Raw genomic sequence first — 16,540 nt, forward strand, 5'->3', positions numbered from 1 at the left:
CAGCTAAGACATAGAAAGCTTTCGGGAACCACTTAGGTTTGCTAAGGCTCGTGTACAGAATTTAGTTGTGGGAGGAGGGGCAGGAGCAGCCAATGGGCTTCTCTTTCAGCTCTCTGGGGGTTCAGGAAGCAAGCAGTCGTCACTTTCCCCTTGGTGGCATTAGGCACTATAAAAAGCTCTGTCCCAATGACCTAAAAGCCTATTTTCTAAAATGAAAACACAGAAATCCAGCACACCAAATACCATAGAGACAAAATCTTCTTCACAGTTCTTCTTGTGCCTGCTTCTAATTTGGGTATAGCCACCAGCTGCTCTCACTGCTGCAGGAAAAAGAAGAGTGCGGGTGAAGCGCCATTAACCGGAAACTGGAAGCTGCAAAGGTCCTAGCAGAAAGGTGCACATTTGTTTTCATCACGAATTGGGCCCCTGAATCTGAAAAAGTGCCAGGTGAGAAGTACAATCTGAGCGATTGTGAACCATCACGCAAATTGTTTCAGAAACTTGACAGTGACACAGATCTCAAGCCCGGGAAACGGTCGGTGTGAAAGGCTAATCACCAAACACTTCACTACGAAGGAATTGTGCTGCGTCACAGTTTTATGAACACTACTCTAGAGGGTATATACTCTCTGCTGACTGGTTGCGATCTCTCTGCATAACCGGAGAACACACTGCAAACAACAGTAACCCAAACAAACCTCCCTTGCCTTGATGCTGTGAGTCCTCTGTTAACAGTCCTGACAACCAGAATAAACACGGTGAATAAATACCTCACCCAAATTTCTTGACTAGCAATGTTAGAAAACACTCATTCTACAAGAAAACGAATGTTGCACATTCCAGGCAGCAGGAAAGAAGCCCATTCCTACACTCACTGAACAGAGTGGTCCTTAGACCAACAGCATCCAGCGTCACCTGGGAACTCAGAAGGGCCAACGCTATTCCGCTGTCCTACCCTAGCTGTACTAAATCGGAAACTCGGTGGCAAGACCCATCAGCCTGAGCTTTAACAACCCCTAGGTGATGCTGATGCACGCTGAAATTTGATGGTCACTACCCTAGATATTCCAAGCGAGGCGTGGGAAGGACCTCGCTACCAATTGGACCTCTCTATCTGTGGCCCTTGGGATGAGTCATTGGGAGCTCACCGCAGTTGCTCCTGCGAATGGGAAGGTTGTTTGCAACAGGCACACACATTTGCCTGCATTTAAGGAGAGGAAGTTGTTCCTGTAAGCATAGGTCAAGGAGTCGCTTCCCCTTTTGCCGCCACCAGATCCAAAACGCAGATTGGGCTGAATTGGAGACCCAGCAGGGGACGCTGTTGCCCATAAGGAGAGACCGAGGGAGCGTGGCAAGCGAAGCCCCGAATCTTTGACATCACACTAAGCTCCTCCTTGCACGCACACATTACACACACACACACCATATACAGACACACTGCCCGCTTGCACTCTACCCGGGAGCTGGCTTCTCCTTCGGCAAGTGTGTCCGGCGTGGCCGGCTGCGAAGCGAGGAGCGGAGCGTCCGCAGCGCGAGGGGGCCGGCGCTCAGCAGGAGCGGCGGCTGGGACACCCTAGGCAGCACCCCGTGCTTCCAGCAGCCGCGGCCGCCTGCGCTGGGGTTGAAGGGCGCAGAGTCACCACCCCGCTCTCCCCCGGGCCCCGGGCCACCCCCCTATAAGAAAAGGAGAAGCCGGGCGAAGGAGCAGGACGCCCGGCAGCTGGACTCCTCTGCAAGCTCTGAGCGCCCCCTTCTCCTGCGCCCCTCCAGCGCCCGGGAAGCGAAATGCAACCGCCGCTGCTCGGCTGAAAGGGGAAGGGGCCGGCGCCACCCGCCCGCTCGGAATCTGGTCCCCGCGGCGGCTGCGCGTCCCGGCCGCGGCCCCCCGGGCTCGGGAGTGAGCAGAGCCGGAGGAGGAGAGGCGGCCGGCCCCGGGTTGGCCGGAGAGGGGGAAGAGGCACGGGGCGGGAGGAGGGCGCGGGGGGCGGGGAGGGGGCCCCGGCGGATAAAGATGGCAATGTCTCTCATCCAAGCGTGCCGCAGTCTGGCTCTCTCAACATGGCTGCTTTCCTTTTGTTTCGTGCATCTGCTCTGCCTGGACTTCACCGTGGCCGAGAAGGAGGAATGGTACACCGCCTTCGTGAACATCACCTACGCCGAGCCCACGCCGGACCCTGGGGCGGCGGGCGGCGGCACCGAGCTGCGCACGGAGAAGACCGAGTGCGGGCGCTACGGGGAGCACTCACCCAAGCAGGACGCCCGCGGGGAGGTGGTCATGGCTAGCTCGGCCCACGACCGCCTGGCCTGCGACCCCAACACCAAGTTCGCCACCCCGGCCCACGGCAAGAACTGGATAGCCCTCATTCCCAAGGGCAACTGCACGTTCAAGGATAAGATCCGGAACGCGTTCCTACAGAACGCCTCCGCCGTGGTCATCTTCAACGTGGGTGCCAACACCAACGAGACCATCACTATGTCCCACCCAGGTGAGCGGCCCGGGCAGGCGCGGGGGAGGGGAACCTGGGAGGATGGAGGCGTTGAGAAGGATCCAGCGCCTGCCTGCCTCCTGCCTCCTTTCTGGGAAGTCTGTGCTTTGCGAAAGAGGCGTTTCTTATCCCTGGACCTACTAAGTTTTGCTGCGCGTCACTTTGTGCGGCTTACAGAGAAGAAAGAACTGGCTGTATTGCAGGACTAGTGAATGCGTTCAGTTTAGGTTAGTGCCGCTCGGACGAGGGTTTGGTAAGGTGACTTGACTTCTCTGAGGAGGACCTGAAAGGGGCGGTGTGGGGGTAGAACTCAGATATTGTTTTCGGTTGGTGACGCCCCGCACCTGTTTGGAACAGGTAGATCTGATAACTCAGCTCTGCGCTCGCTGTGTGCATCAGGTATACTCCTGATGCAGGCGTTTGTGTATCAGAGGCTGGGTAGGGTTACTGGTGTGAGCAGCTCACCTCCGCAAACTTGCTTCTTAAGTCGGGTTTCAGTTCTTCCTAGGAGATGGAGCCCCGCCCCTCCGGCGGGTTTGACGCACATCATAAATAAGATTAAAAGTCCTGTGCTCTGCCAAGCTGTCATCCGGAGAAGCTGACAGGCGGGCACGATGGTAAATAATAACAATTCTCACCAAGGCAAGAAGACCATCGCGGCCATAAAGTTATGGCTACTTTTGTGTTGTTGCAATGTCCTTCGCTCGATGGGGAGGTTAAGTTTGCTTGTGAGAATGAGAGGATTTCAGAATAGAGAGGCTAAACTTTTCTTAATGATTGCAGGGGTGCCGAAAGACTAGAAATAGATTACTGCTCTAAAACTGGTGATGTACCCTATGACTGACAAAGCCATGCTTCTGTGGTAGGAAGAACAAGAAGTCTTCTCCAGGCTTGTCAGCGTAAGCTGCTGGATTTGGCTGACTGCTGGAGTCCAGGGTTGCTGCTTGTTCTTGTAAACCTGAGAGGAGCGCCCTGCTCCCACAGAGGGGCTCCTGGGTTGAGGCTGTGATATCCAGAGGAAGAAGAAGGGAATAGAAATGACAGGTGCATTTTCTGACTGGAGTTGCCTAAGCAAAAATAAATTAAAAATTACTTTTCTTAAAAGCCAGATTTTAATAAACAGTGATGTGACTGAAATGGAAGACTAAGCTTTGGCTACATGGCTACATGGCTACATTGGAGTGGGGACAGGGAATAAGGAGGAGTGCACTCTTTGGGAACAAGTTTTCATTCAAAGATCTCATGTCACCTATTAGTGGATTATACACTTGGTTTGCCTCTGGAAATCGTCACCAGCTGTTTTAATAGAGGAAATTGTCAACTTTACACAAACAGGTGTGGTGGGGACTGTTCAATGCTTCTTTTTTTTTTTTAATTTTTATTTTTATTTATTCATTTTAGAGAGGAGAGACAGAGAGAGAGAGGAGAGACAGAGAGAGAGAAGGGGGAGGAGCTGGAAGCATCAACTCCCATATGTGCCTTGACCAGGCAAGCCCAGGGTTTCGAACCGGCGACCTCAGCATTTCCAGGTCGATGCATTATCCACTGCGCCACCACAGGTCAGGCTCAATGCTTCTAACACAGGAAAAAGCAGTGTGTAATTACCGAAGTGGTGGAGAGGAAGGAAACTTAGAAAAGTTACTACAGTGTGGGTAGGACATATGATATGCTTTCTGGAGCTCAACAGTTTTTTGTAAGGGAAAAGATTGGATTCTGACCTTGAGTCATAGGAGCATTACTTAAACTGATATTCCAGGATTGGAGGACCTTGGAAAAGTACTTTAAGTCACGTAAAGTATCTTTAAATAAACGTATTTAATATCTTAACTTCAATTGGCAGGGTAGTGTGAAGGCAATCTTTGTGTGTGTGTGTGTGTGTGTGTGTGTGTCCTTTCAACACCAAGGAGATTATTGGCTGACTTTGCGGAATTCCTTAAATGTTTCTTTGTGCATATGCATGAAATCTTAAACTTGGCTTCTTTGAACACAAACTAAGAGGCATCATTTGTTCCTGTCTGAAAAGGTTCTCCAGAACTGCCAACACATTGGATCAATTAATGGGGGTGCCTGTTTTTTAAAAAAAGCAGTAAGCTCATTTTCTACGCAAATGACTCCTGATTAGGACCTTGTGGGAGCAAAAGAGTAATAGTTGGAAAGTTACAGACTTAAAAATATAAAGGGAAGTCTCTACTATTCAGTCTGTTTCAAAAAAATTTGTTAATGCTGTACCTGAGAATAGCCCTGAAACTTCCATAGTATCATTTGACATATTGTCACACTAGGAGATTTGTGTTCACTTTACTCAGAGATCGCATTGATTTCTGCTAAAGTCTCATTATAAGTACCGTAGATACATGACCCAGTTGCTTGGCAATCCCTTCCCTTCACTCAGATTCTTCCGCCTGCATCTCAAACAGTGCCAGCATTGGTCTGAGTGTCAGTGTCTTGCATTTTGCTCCAGAAGGCTTTAATTTGGCTAGTTAAATTTGAGTCAGGTTTCTAAAATCATTTTAGGAAGTACATTTTAGATGCTAATTAAGTATTCTTATTTTGTGAACATGGAATGCAGCGTACAAGAGAATCCTTATCTTGGTTAACTTTTTAATTCAGTCTCTACAGTTAACATCAGTCTTTGCATTTAAAAAATAATCTCACCTTTCCTCTAAGTTCTTTGTTTTTGGAACCGATACTTTCGGGTGAGGAAAGGGTCTGAATTTAGAGTTACACAGCCCATCATGGGATGCCTACACATTGAAGGTGATATGACCCCAACATATCTTGGAATTCCATTGAACGGAAACCATTTCCCCTTCACCTTTCCATGTAGTCTTGCTTTTTGAATTTTTTCCTTTTCCTGCTTTAATAATTTGGGGTTTCTGCCACTTCTGCAATTATGTCACTCACAAAGACAGATTTTCTTGAGATAGCTAGAGCTTCTACTCTGCAACCGATTTTTAAGTCTTATTTAAAATATGACAGCTTTATCGACAAGCAAGTCACATACCATACAATTCACTCATTTAAAGTATACAATTTAATGGCTTTTACAATACTGATAGAGCTGTACAATTCTCACCACCAATTCCAAAAAGAAACCATGCCCATTATCAGCTACTTGCCATTACTCACCAATCTCCCAGCCCTAGTTAACCATTAATCCACTCTATATATTCAATATATACTGCTCACAAAAATTCGGGAATATTTTAAAAGTGAATATGAAGCAATAAAATAACCCCTAATTTTTGTGAGCAGTGGTATATTTAGTTTGCCTATTCTGAACATTTCATATAAATGAAATCATGTGCTATATGAGTGTTTGTGTGTGTGACTTCTTGCATTTAACATATTTTCAAGATCTATCAATTTTGTAGAATGTGTCAGTACTATCAATACATTCCTCTTTGCCAAATAATATTCCTTTGTGTATATACATCACTTTTTATTTATTTATCAGGTAATGGGCATTTAGGTGCTTTCACTCTTTGATTATTAAGAATAATGCTTCTGTGAACATCCTTGTGCAAATTTTGCATGGACATTCCGCTGGGGTACCTATCTGGGAGTGAAGTCTCTGGGGTCATGTGACAACTCTCTGGTTTAAACTTCTGAGGAACTCCCAGGTTGCTTTTCACAGCAGGGATACCACCTCACATTCCTACCAGCAAAGCAGGGGGGTTCCAGTTTCTCCACATCCTCCTCGACATTCCTTGTCGTCTATCCTTTTGATTTTGACCATGCCTGTGGTTGGGAAGCGGTGTCTCCACGTGATTTCAATTCGCAATTCCCTGCTGACAATTGTTACTTTTTCACACGATCTCAATTCTTCCTCTGCTTTTCATTTGGCTCCCCTTTTTCCCATTGTTAGTTAGTTAGCCATCCTTTCAGCTTATAGACTTTTTCTGTCCTAAGAAAGAGAGAAAGAGATTATCAGAGAAAAGAGAATCGGGGCCTCTTTCAATTAACAGAGAAAAGAAAAGAGGAAGCAGCCCAGGGGCCAGAGATGTTTTTGTGTCCCCTACAAAGGAATGTGAGGACTGTGTCTTCAGTGCTTTGGGGAGCTGCTGGCTCGGTTTGCCTTGCGGAAGTGAGGGGGGCAGTGACAGGAGAGCAGGGTGCAAAGCTCTAAGAATGCAGCCCCAGGAGTGAATGCGCAGGGAAAGACCCTGAGACCCCGATTAAGGAGTGTAGCCTCCAGAGCCGACCACGTGAGTTTGTGCCCTGGCTCCCCTCTTTTCTCACTGTGGGTCTTTCGGAAAGTTACTCAGCCTCTTGGGGCTTCGGTTTGCTCACCTGTGAAGTGGGGGATAATAGTATTGACCTCAGTTGGTGGTTTTGTGAATTAAATGAGTTGGCACAGGGTTTACATCTGTAGCAGGGACATAGCCATCAATCGATAGGAACCCTTATACGCGGTGACACCCAGGAGTCACACGTGGATCATCCAGCCCAGGCTCGCTGGGGTCCCGGCAGCCTGTGGGAAAGAGCTCTCTGTTTACCTGCTCATGCTGCAGAGGGCAAAGCAGTTGTGCCAGTCTCAGTGGTTCCTGCGATTGTAGCCAAGGTGTCCCGGCTCCCTCTGATGGGTGCCGAACACTTAAGGATTCTCCAGTGGCATTTATGACCCACCTTGGTTTAAGTGACCTCTCAGCACGACAAGGACCTCTATGAGAAACACGGGAGGTGGATCTGCACATGTACGGGTGCGGTTTGCGATAGAGATGTGATGCTGAAGAAATGGCGCGTATTCTGTTTGTTTGTTTCCCACCTTTAGAGTGTGTCTGACACCCTTTTAGCTCTTGCTAGTCCACAGGTAAAGGGAAGGGAGGAAACTAAACATCTAGTCGTCTAGGAAGAACTTTCCGAGAGACTGGGTCCCTGGTAGGAATTTAGAGAGAGAGGGAGGAGATTGCAGTAACTCTCTAGAGAGTGTGCTCAGCCCTGGGCGAGGAAGCAGGCAGGATGGAGTATATCTCCAGCATTCTAGGGCTTTCTCTAAGATACGAGGTGAGAACACATAGGAAATGTACTAAGTCTCTTGCCTGTGTAGGCGGGCACTAAAAGTTGAATTCCCAGGTTTGTGCTATATTTATGACCATGACTTCAATTGTTGAAGTCCACCTTTGCCTTAGCTTCTATAAAGGAACAAGTCGCTGTAATTATTATATTTTTTTGCAGGACTCATTTTCTTAGAATAGTTTTGTTTTTTACATTTTCCCGTAAGTAATATGTTTGTCTTGACTCTGTTTCTCAGTGTATTTTAGCCTCTCTTTGGGTAGTAATAGCGTTGCTCGTGTCCTGCTTACTCTGTCAGGCATGGCATAGGCATTTAATGTTCATTCAGTCATTGAATCTTCACGACTGTGCTGAGATAGGTACAGTAATTGTCCTCAGTGAACGCAGGATTCACGCACTAGGTTCCTGTGGGTGATACAGAAGGGCCTTCCCCAGCCTGGGAGCCCATGGCACTCTGTCATAGATGGTTAAGAGCCTCAGGGTTCATGTCATTTTTCTCTTACAGTGCTTACAAAAAGCTATCATTCACATCTTTATCTCCCAGGCCGAAACAATCTCATCTACCCACCCCCTTTGTTTTTATTTATTTATTCAGCGCTAAGCTGTACCTCATCACTTGTCTCTCTTTGTACCTGAGGACAGAGAGCCAACAGCCAGGAATTCCAGGGTCGGTTATTAAAAGCCATAATTCAGTGTCAGTGTTAAACAACGTTATTGGCAGTGTAATTTAATACGCCCTGGGCATTTCTAGAGACTGTGTGCCGTGTTTACTCAGTGTAGGTCATAGCATACATGTGTGGGGGACTGGGAAGGAAGTCCATCTCCTACCTTCTGTTCTGTGGTCCTCGTGTCCCCCGATGCTTCTATTCCTAAGAACTCAAACAGGGAACTGTATGACCATCTTGGAAAGGTTTAGAGGGAGCCTGAGACATCATAACTCATTCTTCTAGCTTTTTAAATTTATTTTTTTAGTTCTTTTTATTTTATTTTTTTGTGGCAGAGACAGAGAGAGGGACAGATAGGACAAACAGAAAGGGAGAGAGATGTGAAACATCAATTCTTCGTTGTGGCTCCATAGTTGTTCATCGATGGATTTCTCATATATGCCTTGACTGGGGGGCTACAGCAGACTGAGTGACCCCTTGCTTGAGCCAGCGACCTTGGGCTCAAGCTGGTGAGCTTTGCTCAAACCAGATGAGCCCATGCTCAAGCTGGAGACCTCGGGGTCTCAAACCCGGGTCCTCCATATCCCAGTCTGACGCTCTATCCACTGCGCCACTGCCTGGTCATGCTCTTCTAGCTTTTTTTTAGAAAAAATGATTATGCTGCCTTTTTTTTTTAGCGGGGCGGGAAGGGAAGAGTAGGGGACAGACAGAGACTGACAGACAGAAAGGGAGAGAGATGAGAAGCATCAACTCATAGTTATGGCACCTTAGCTGTTCATTGATTGCTTTCTCATATGTGCTTTGATGGGTAGGGAGGGCTCCAGCTGAGCCAGTGACTCCTTGCTCAAGCCATTGACCTTTGGGCTCAAGCTGGTGACCATGGGGTCATGTCTATGATCCCACACTCAAGCCAGCGACCTCAGGCTTTGAGCCTCCTTCCTCAGCTTCCCAGGTCAGTGCTCTAGTCACTGTGCCACCGCCCGGTCAGGCTGATTATGCTTCTGATGAAAGGTTAATTTATTAGAAACCAGGTTCAATTTTTGAAAAGAGGAAGTGTAGCCATTATTGTTATATTTCCAGACATGAAGCTATAGTGTGTAAAGAATTTGGTATACTTTTAGCCCCTGAAACTCTTCAGTTTCTCCCCAGAAGAGATGTTTTACCTTGTATATATTCTAAGGAAGATCTTCACTTATTACTGACTGAAGTGATGCTGAATTCTGTGTATAAGATAATGCAAGTTGAGAGAGGCTGATTTTGAATTTAAAATGAAATTCAAGTCCTATTCAGGTTATCATAGCTCTTGAGGATTTTATTGTTAACATAAAACCCAGAAAATTAAGGCAACCTTGTACTGTGTGGTTTTTCTCTTTCTAAAGCTGCAAATATGGTGGCTCTGTTCAATAGAAACCTTGTCTATAGGTATAATAAAATTTTTTAAAAATTTAAACATTCAGGGTTACTTTGCAGTTTAACATATGATAGAATAAGTGTGCTTTATAGATTGAAGTTAAAATAATAATGGTTAGGGTTAGATCTAGTTCTTTTTTTATATTATAAGAGAAAAAAGTTAATTTTTTTACTGCTTCAAAAACATTGGTTATAAATTTATTACTGTTATTTTTTTAAATTATCTTGATTATTCTATAATATAGTGATATTTAGAAAAATTTTTACAGTATAAAGAAGCATCGTTTATCATAAAATTGAAACTTATGTATTGTTCGTTTTTCTCATATTCAATGTATGGACATGTATTTCATAATAGAGACTTTTTAAAATTAGATACATTTTTGTATTAAATGTATGGTTTATTCCTGTCCTTTCCAGGTATATAATGAGTACATATATTAGGTAAAATCCAGGAAATATTTTGTTACTTAACCAATTCAGTCTGGTACCTCTCCATCATAGGTGGTTTTTTGCACACATAATCCACATAAGCATATTGAAAAGGTGAAGATTTGAAGTTCTTCAGAGGTGCCATTATGCATACACAAAATGCCTTTTTTTCCTCGTTAAATATATATTTTCTGCAGTCATCACTTTCTACAGAAGATATTGTCTGGTCATTCTGTAGCCATGAACTGACTGCACATATATCAGGAATGTCTTTCAAGTGATCCAAAGAGTAGTGGAAGAAAAAAGGTGTTTCCCCTTTTACTTATAAAGGAGATGCCTGGAACCTTCTTCCTCCGATACCCACAAAACTGGCTGCCTCTGCCTCTAGCAGGTCCCTTCTCTAATGTGACCTGTCACTAAGGCACTCCCTGGCTGATCTGCTGAGAACGGCAGGGTCCCTCACACCCTACCCCCAGCACATGCTGCCTCTCTCCCTGCTTCGTATTTAAAGTGCTTACCATGTCTCCTCCCACCCGAGTGTCAGCTCCACAAGGAGCAGAGCTTGTAGACATTTTTGTTGTTGCTCTTGTTGTTCATGGTTAAGTTCCCAAAGCCTAGACAGGTCCCTCCTGCATGGAATGTGCTCTGTAAATATTTATTGTTAAGATCTGTTAAATAATCTGGAGACAGGAAAGATGGACTCTGTTAATATGTTAGTCTCTAGTTTCATGAAAAAATATTCTATGACGCTAAAAGTTTTTTTCTTAGATTTTGACAGGGAGGTTCTAGTTTGAGTCTCCCATTAAAATGTTTCGCCATCTTGCAGAATGCGGCATGAAGTGGGTACTTGGTTCATCTTCATGGTCTAAGAGTAAAAGGACATACTAAGTAATAAGCAGGAAGATACAGGGCATCAAAAGTTATAAGCAAATGCAATTCTGTGCACGTGCTGATTGTCCTGAAGCATAGACAGATAGATGCATCTATATATATGTATCTTTTTAAATGAAAAAAATATGCCTCATAGAAAAATTTAAAAATATAGGAACATTTAAAAAGAAAGAAGAAGGTAATAACCATCAATAACTCAATTACAGGGGGTCCTCCGGTTACGACAGTCTCGACATATGATGTTTCAAGTTTACGATGCTCACTCCCATAAAAACTTTAAAAAATTGAGACATGAGTGTTTCAGCTTATGCTGCTAGCATTGTACTTACAGATTAATAGGCAAACTAGTTTGGTTGTGGGCGGCAGAAGAATACACAGTAATATGGACAGGAGTGAGGGAGTGGGTGACCCCCAGTACGCTTACCTACGCCATTTTGGATTGTTAAAAATGCAAGTGTCCCATTTATGTTAGGTTAGGGTATGTTTCAATTTACACCAAAATTTGGACATGTCACTGTCATAGAAAAAGAACTGTGTCATAACCTGAGGACCCTCTGTATAGTATTTTTCTTTCTGTGGATATATATATTTACTTTTACTAAATTGGGAATGTGTTACACATATGTTTTAGTAGTTTTATTATTATTATTATTATTATATTATTTTATTAAGTGAGAGGCAAAAAGGCAGGAAGGCAGAGAGATAGACTCCCGCATGCACCCTGACCAGGATCCATCAGACAAGTCCCCTACAGGCTGATGCTCTGCCCATCTGAGGCAACTGCTCCGTTGCTCGGCTACTGAGCCTATTTCAGCACCTGAGGCAAGGCCATGAAGCCACCCTCAGTGCCCAGGACTAACTTGCTTAAACCACTCGAGCTGTGACTGTGGAAGCGGGAGAGAGAGAGAAGGAGAAAGTAGGAAGGGTGGAGAAACAGATAGTCTCTTCTCCTGTGTATCCTGACTGGGAATTGAACCCAGCACTTCCACACACCAAAGTGACACTACCACTGAGCCAACCAGTCAGGGCCTGAATTTTTATTTATTTATTTATTTATTTATTTAATCTTATTTTTATTAATTTTAATGCAGTGACATTGATAAATCAGGGTACATATGTTCTGAGAAAACATCTCCAGATTATTTTGACCTTTGATTATGCTGCATACCCCTCACTCAAAGTCAAATCGTCCTCCGTCACCTTCTATCTGGTTTCCTTTGTGCCCCTACCCTCCCCCCACTCCCTCCTTCTCCTTCCTCACTCCTTCCCCACCCCTCCACCCCACTCCCTGTTACCATTACATTCTTGTCCATGTCTCTGAATCTCATTTTTATGAAGTAAATCTGAAGTTTTTTTTTAATTAATGTTATATTTTGAAATTTCCTTGATGTTTCCACGATATTTCTATGATGTTTCCACTCTTTCTCTACATAAGCAATGCTGCTGTACTTATAACCTTATGTACCTAATCAGGAGTGCATATCCATGATCACTTCCTTAAGTCAAGTTCCTGGCTATGGCCATTGTGAGTCAAAGGCTCTTCCTGCGTGGCTGGAGAGCAGGGTGTTTGTACAGCCCGTTCAGTGAGGTCTCCAGCTCTCTGCTCACACACTAACTAGTCCTGCTCTCCTTTGAAGGAGAAGGGACAGCGGGCAGTTTGGGGTCCTGCTGACAGTGCTGCTGCAGTCCTCGCCTGGCTTTCCTGCATCCCTTTGCTCCGTGATAAACTAGTTTGGCAGCTGGGGCAAGACACAGGTGGAGGCTCAGAAGATGTGAAGCCTCAGTGATCAGAATTACAGTGGGTGAGACCCCCTTTCCCTGCCACCCGTTCCGCTGGGGTTCTCCTCTTGGGGTGTTAAATGCAAATTGAACAAGGTTTCAGCTGGGGTTCTACCCCAGATTGGCTTTACCGTTGGCAAGACACTTCCTCCTTTAGGTCATCTTTTCTTTAATGTGACAACAGGCGTTGGGGGGGGGGGCGCTGGTCTTGGTTTAGATCTGTGATTTTCCACCTGTGCTCACATTAGAATCAGGAAGTTTGATTATTACAGATGCCCGGAGATTCTGATGGAGTTGGTCTGCTGTTGGGAGGGGATGCTTCAGATGATTCTAATGTCCAGCCATGGTTGGCACCCACCCACTGGATGAAGCAAAAGTCTTCCTTAGGTTCTTATGTTCTGTCATTCTTTAGTAAGTATTTAAAGAAATAACTTAATCCTTTTCCTTTAACATTGAAGTCTTACACGAGAAAACATTTTAATATCTTAACTATAGTGGTTAAAACTATGGTGGTATGTGCAATTAAGCATTACCTCTAGATGGAATTAGAGGTTCACGAATAATAACCGGATTTTGAGACCAGCAAGAAGACAAATAGCAAACAAAGCAAGTACAAGAAAGCATACAAACCCATGTGAAACCATGAAAAAGAGCATGGTAAAGTGTCAGACATGATTAGTATTAATCCCCTTCCTTCTAACATTTATCCCTTTCAACAAAGGGAGAAATCTGAAGCCATGTGGTTGGTGAGCGTGAGATGCCACCATTCTGGGACGTGAGCAGAGAGGGAACAGGGGCTGCCCATGGCTGGGGGTGTTGCTGGACAGAGAGAGCTTGGAAAGCTCAAGAAGAAAGAATTTAACCTAAGCCTTTGGGTTTCCACCTGTGCGCTGAGCCTCACAACATTCTCCATCGGAGTGGCTGTTGTCGCATAGCAAGAAGAACCTCGAAGCATTCAATTCATGATCAGCCATTTAAATTAAGTTGGGGTGAAAGTTTATCGATGTGTTCATTATTTTGATTGTAGACTCTGGCCTAAGAAGTAGAGCTACCTTGGTACTTTTACCAAGTAGGGGGCACCCCATGCCACTTCTCTTGGTTGTCCTCACCCAGTTTGGGAGGCAGCCCAGGGTGGTGGTCATAAACCAGATTCTGGTACACAGCTGATCTGAGTCTGAACCCTGAGTGAGTCACCTGCTTGGGGAGACATGAAGCGACAGAAGGGTGCCAAAAGGAATCTACTTGCAGTCGGGCTACATCTCAACATCTTTCTTATCGCCAGCCGAGGCCCAGCTGTTATCATCTCTGCCTGGACTGCTGAGTACTCCTGACAAACAAGGGGATGAATTCCAAATGTATGCCTGGAACCCAAAAAGGTGATTGATTTTCAGAAAGGATGTCTTAGCTTATGCACAGAAGGAGAGACTTTTCCCCAGTCATCTGCCACGGGAAGAGAAGATGACTGAAAAACCAAGCTCAGTGGCTATTGCGAATGGCCAGTGTGCCCCCACATGGTGGATGCCGATAGGTTCCCCAGCTCGTCACCTCACCCAAAACTGTCCAGCAGAGATGCTCAGGCCCCGGTCCCCGGTGTCCGACTGCTGCATGGCCGGAAGCCCATGAATACCAGGGCACAGTCCAACCTTGTGTGTCACCGAGTTGCTAGATGACAAGGCACTGGGAGGTGGAGAGGTTTATGTCACACTCACTTGCATCTGAACCGTGCTGCCACATGACCTTGGCAAGTGAACCCAAAAAGTTTTCGCTGATCCTGGGTTCCTGGTCTGTCCTTACTCCTAGGGCATGGCCCTTCTGAGTATATATTTACTGGATAACCTTCTTCTTGATGGAGCCTGAGCAGCAGTTTTTGTCCTCTAGTAAGTACTCTGGGGTTGCCAACATAGCTGGTTAGCTTGTTGGCCTCTTAACCAGTCCTTTTCTGACTGGTTTCAAAGCATCTTGTCCTGACAATGAGCAGCTGAGCTCATCAAAGGTCTCAAGAGGAAATTGTATGGACAATGTTCTCCCTACTCTGTTGTTCCCTTTAATCCTGGACCTTGGTTTCTCAAATTCTGGCAACTTTGGTAGCCTTGAACGCCAATTTCTTTCTCTCTATCCCAGTGAGACTGCAGCAAGCCCAGGCTGGTGCTTTCCATTTGCTCACTGTGGGTTGAGACCCATATTGGCAAATTCCCTGAGGCCAAAAAATCCCCAGCAAATGTAGGACTTGCTAAAAAGTGCATTTTCCTTTTTTCTAGGATCTAGACCACTTGTGTCCTTTTTGCCTGATTTCTCTCATGATCTTTAAATAGCTCTTTGTTTGATTTTTTCCTTCATTCACCTTTTGTTGTTGTGGTTAGTGGGAGGTTTATTCTGTTTTAATCTGCTCCATCAGAGGTGGAAGAAGAAATCACCCTAGCTCTTTTGCCTGTACAATTCTGTTCCTAAGTGTGCTCTCGTCACCAATGACACACCAGTTCATAATCTAAGAACCCTTGTGTAGCTGTCAGTGGACATGGAATTTATTCTGCAACAGGTCTAACCCAATGGGCCCTCCAGGTCTGAAGCAGGCGTGCACCAGGAGCACACGGAGATGCGAGCTATATTTGGAGAGTGTTTCACACCATTCCTTCCTGAATGATGTGCTAAAGGAGGAAGTGCAGCAACTGCACTGGGAGAGAAGTGCTTCTGAGATGATCAGAGAAGAGGGAGAACTGGAACAAGTTCATGCACTGTGAACCACACTAGTTGTAATAGGAAATGTAATTGGTGTGCTGGGATTTGTCAAAGGACAGCCAGAAGATCCAAATGAATGAAATTGGCTGGCAGTTGTCTATCTGTGCCTCAGCCCAGTGTAACGGCATTTTAATGATTCAATGGAAGGAAATTGTGTGTGTGTGTGACATTTGAATATATTAAAATAGTTTGATCTTTTCTAGTTTTCTTGGAAACCCCACTCGTATGGGAAGGATGGTAATACACTAAAGAGACAAACCCCCCCTTGCGTGGAGTCCAAATGGCACGGGATTTTTGTCAGTTGATGTAGCCCCTTCATGCCTGCTGGCATATGTCCTCGTCACCTGAGCACCATTATGATCAAAAGGAAACTAACATTTATAAAGAATTTACTGTGAGTCGGGCATTGTGATAGCCTGACTCACAGTAAATTTGGACAGGCTGCATAGTTTAGTAGCTAGAGCCCACCTGGAACCAGACCTAGCAGACACAGACCTCAGCTCTGCCCCACAATAGCTTTGCTACCTAGGATGAATTAACCAACCTCCTTGTTTCAGTTTACTTGTATATAAAATATAAATAATAATTGCAGGACCTATTTCATGAAGTTCTTGTGAGAAATAAATGAATATATATAAAGCATTTAAATAATAAGCACTATAAAAAGCATTTGTTAATAAGAAAGCAAAATAACACATGGTACTAAGATTCACGTCTATTTGAATCAAAAGCCTATGCCCTCTCTCTAACTATGGTGCTTCTACATGCTAAGTCTTAATATCATTATGCTGTACTGATCACGTTAAATTGATGTCACCTTTGATTTTCAGGAACAGTGAATGCTAAAATAAAGAAAATATCTATTTTTATTGCATTTATATTCATCACCCATTTGGTCATTGTCTGTAGCATCATCTAACTTTTGATATATTTTAAGTGAAAGATTAGATATTAAAAGATCATCTTCTTGTGTTGTACTTAACATATGTGTCTCTCTTTGACATAGTACTTTTCTCTACCTGATTTCATTTATTCTTTATAAAAGATGGAAAAGATACTAGCGTCTCCACCTACAGATGGAGTTGAAGCTCACAGAGTTGGAGTCCTAGCTAAAGAAGGACTGAA

The 16,540-nt window shown here is 44.8% G+C and overlaps 1 protein-coding gene across 2 annotated transcripts in view; it reads left to right on the forward strand.

Annotated features, from left to right (window-relative positions):
- The first annotated feature begins 1,991 nt into the window (after nt 1-1,991).
- Nucleotides 1,992-16,540, forward strand: part of RNF150 (ring finger protein 150) — a 189,064-nt gene continuing 174,515 nt past the window's right edge. For both annotated transcript variants that reach the window (XM_066233023.1, XM_066233027.1), the window contains exon 1: nt 1,992-2,486. In XM_066233023.1, the coding sequence (XP_066089120.1) occupies nt 2,012-2,486 (475 nt within the window). In that variant the 5' untranslated portion in view covers nt 1,992-2,011. The remainder of the gene's footprint in view (nt 2,487-16,540) is intronic.

Source organism: Saccopteryx bilineata, chromosome 1 (genome assembly GCF_036850765.1).
Source record: "Saccopteryx bilineata isolate mSacBil1 chromosome 1, mSacBil1_pri_phased_curated, whole genome shotgun sequence".
Taxonomy (NCBI): domain Eukaryota; kingdom Metazoa; phylum Chordata; class Mammalia; order Chiroptera; family Emballonuridae; genus Saccopteryx; species Saccopteryx bilineata.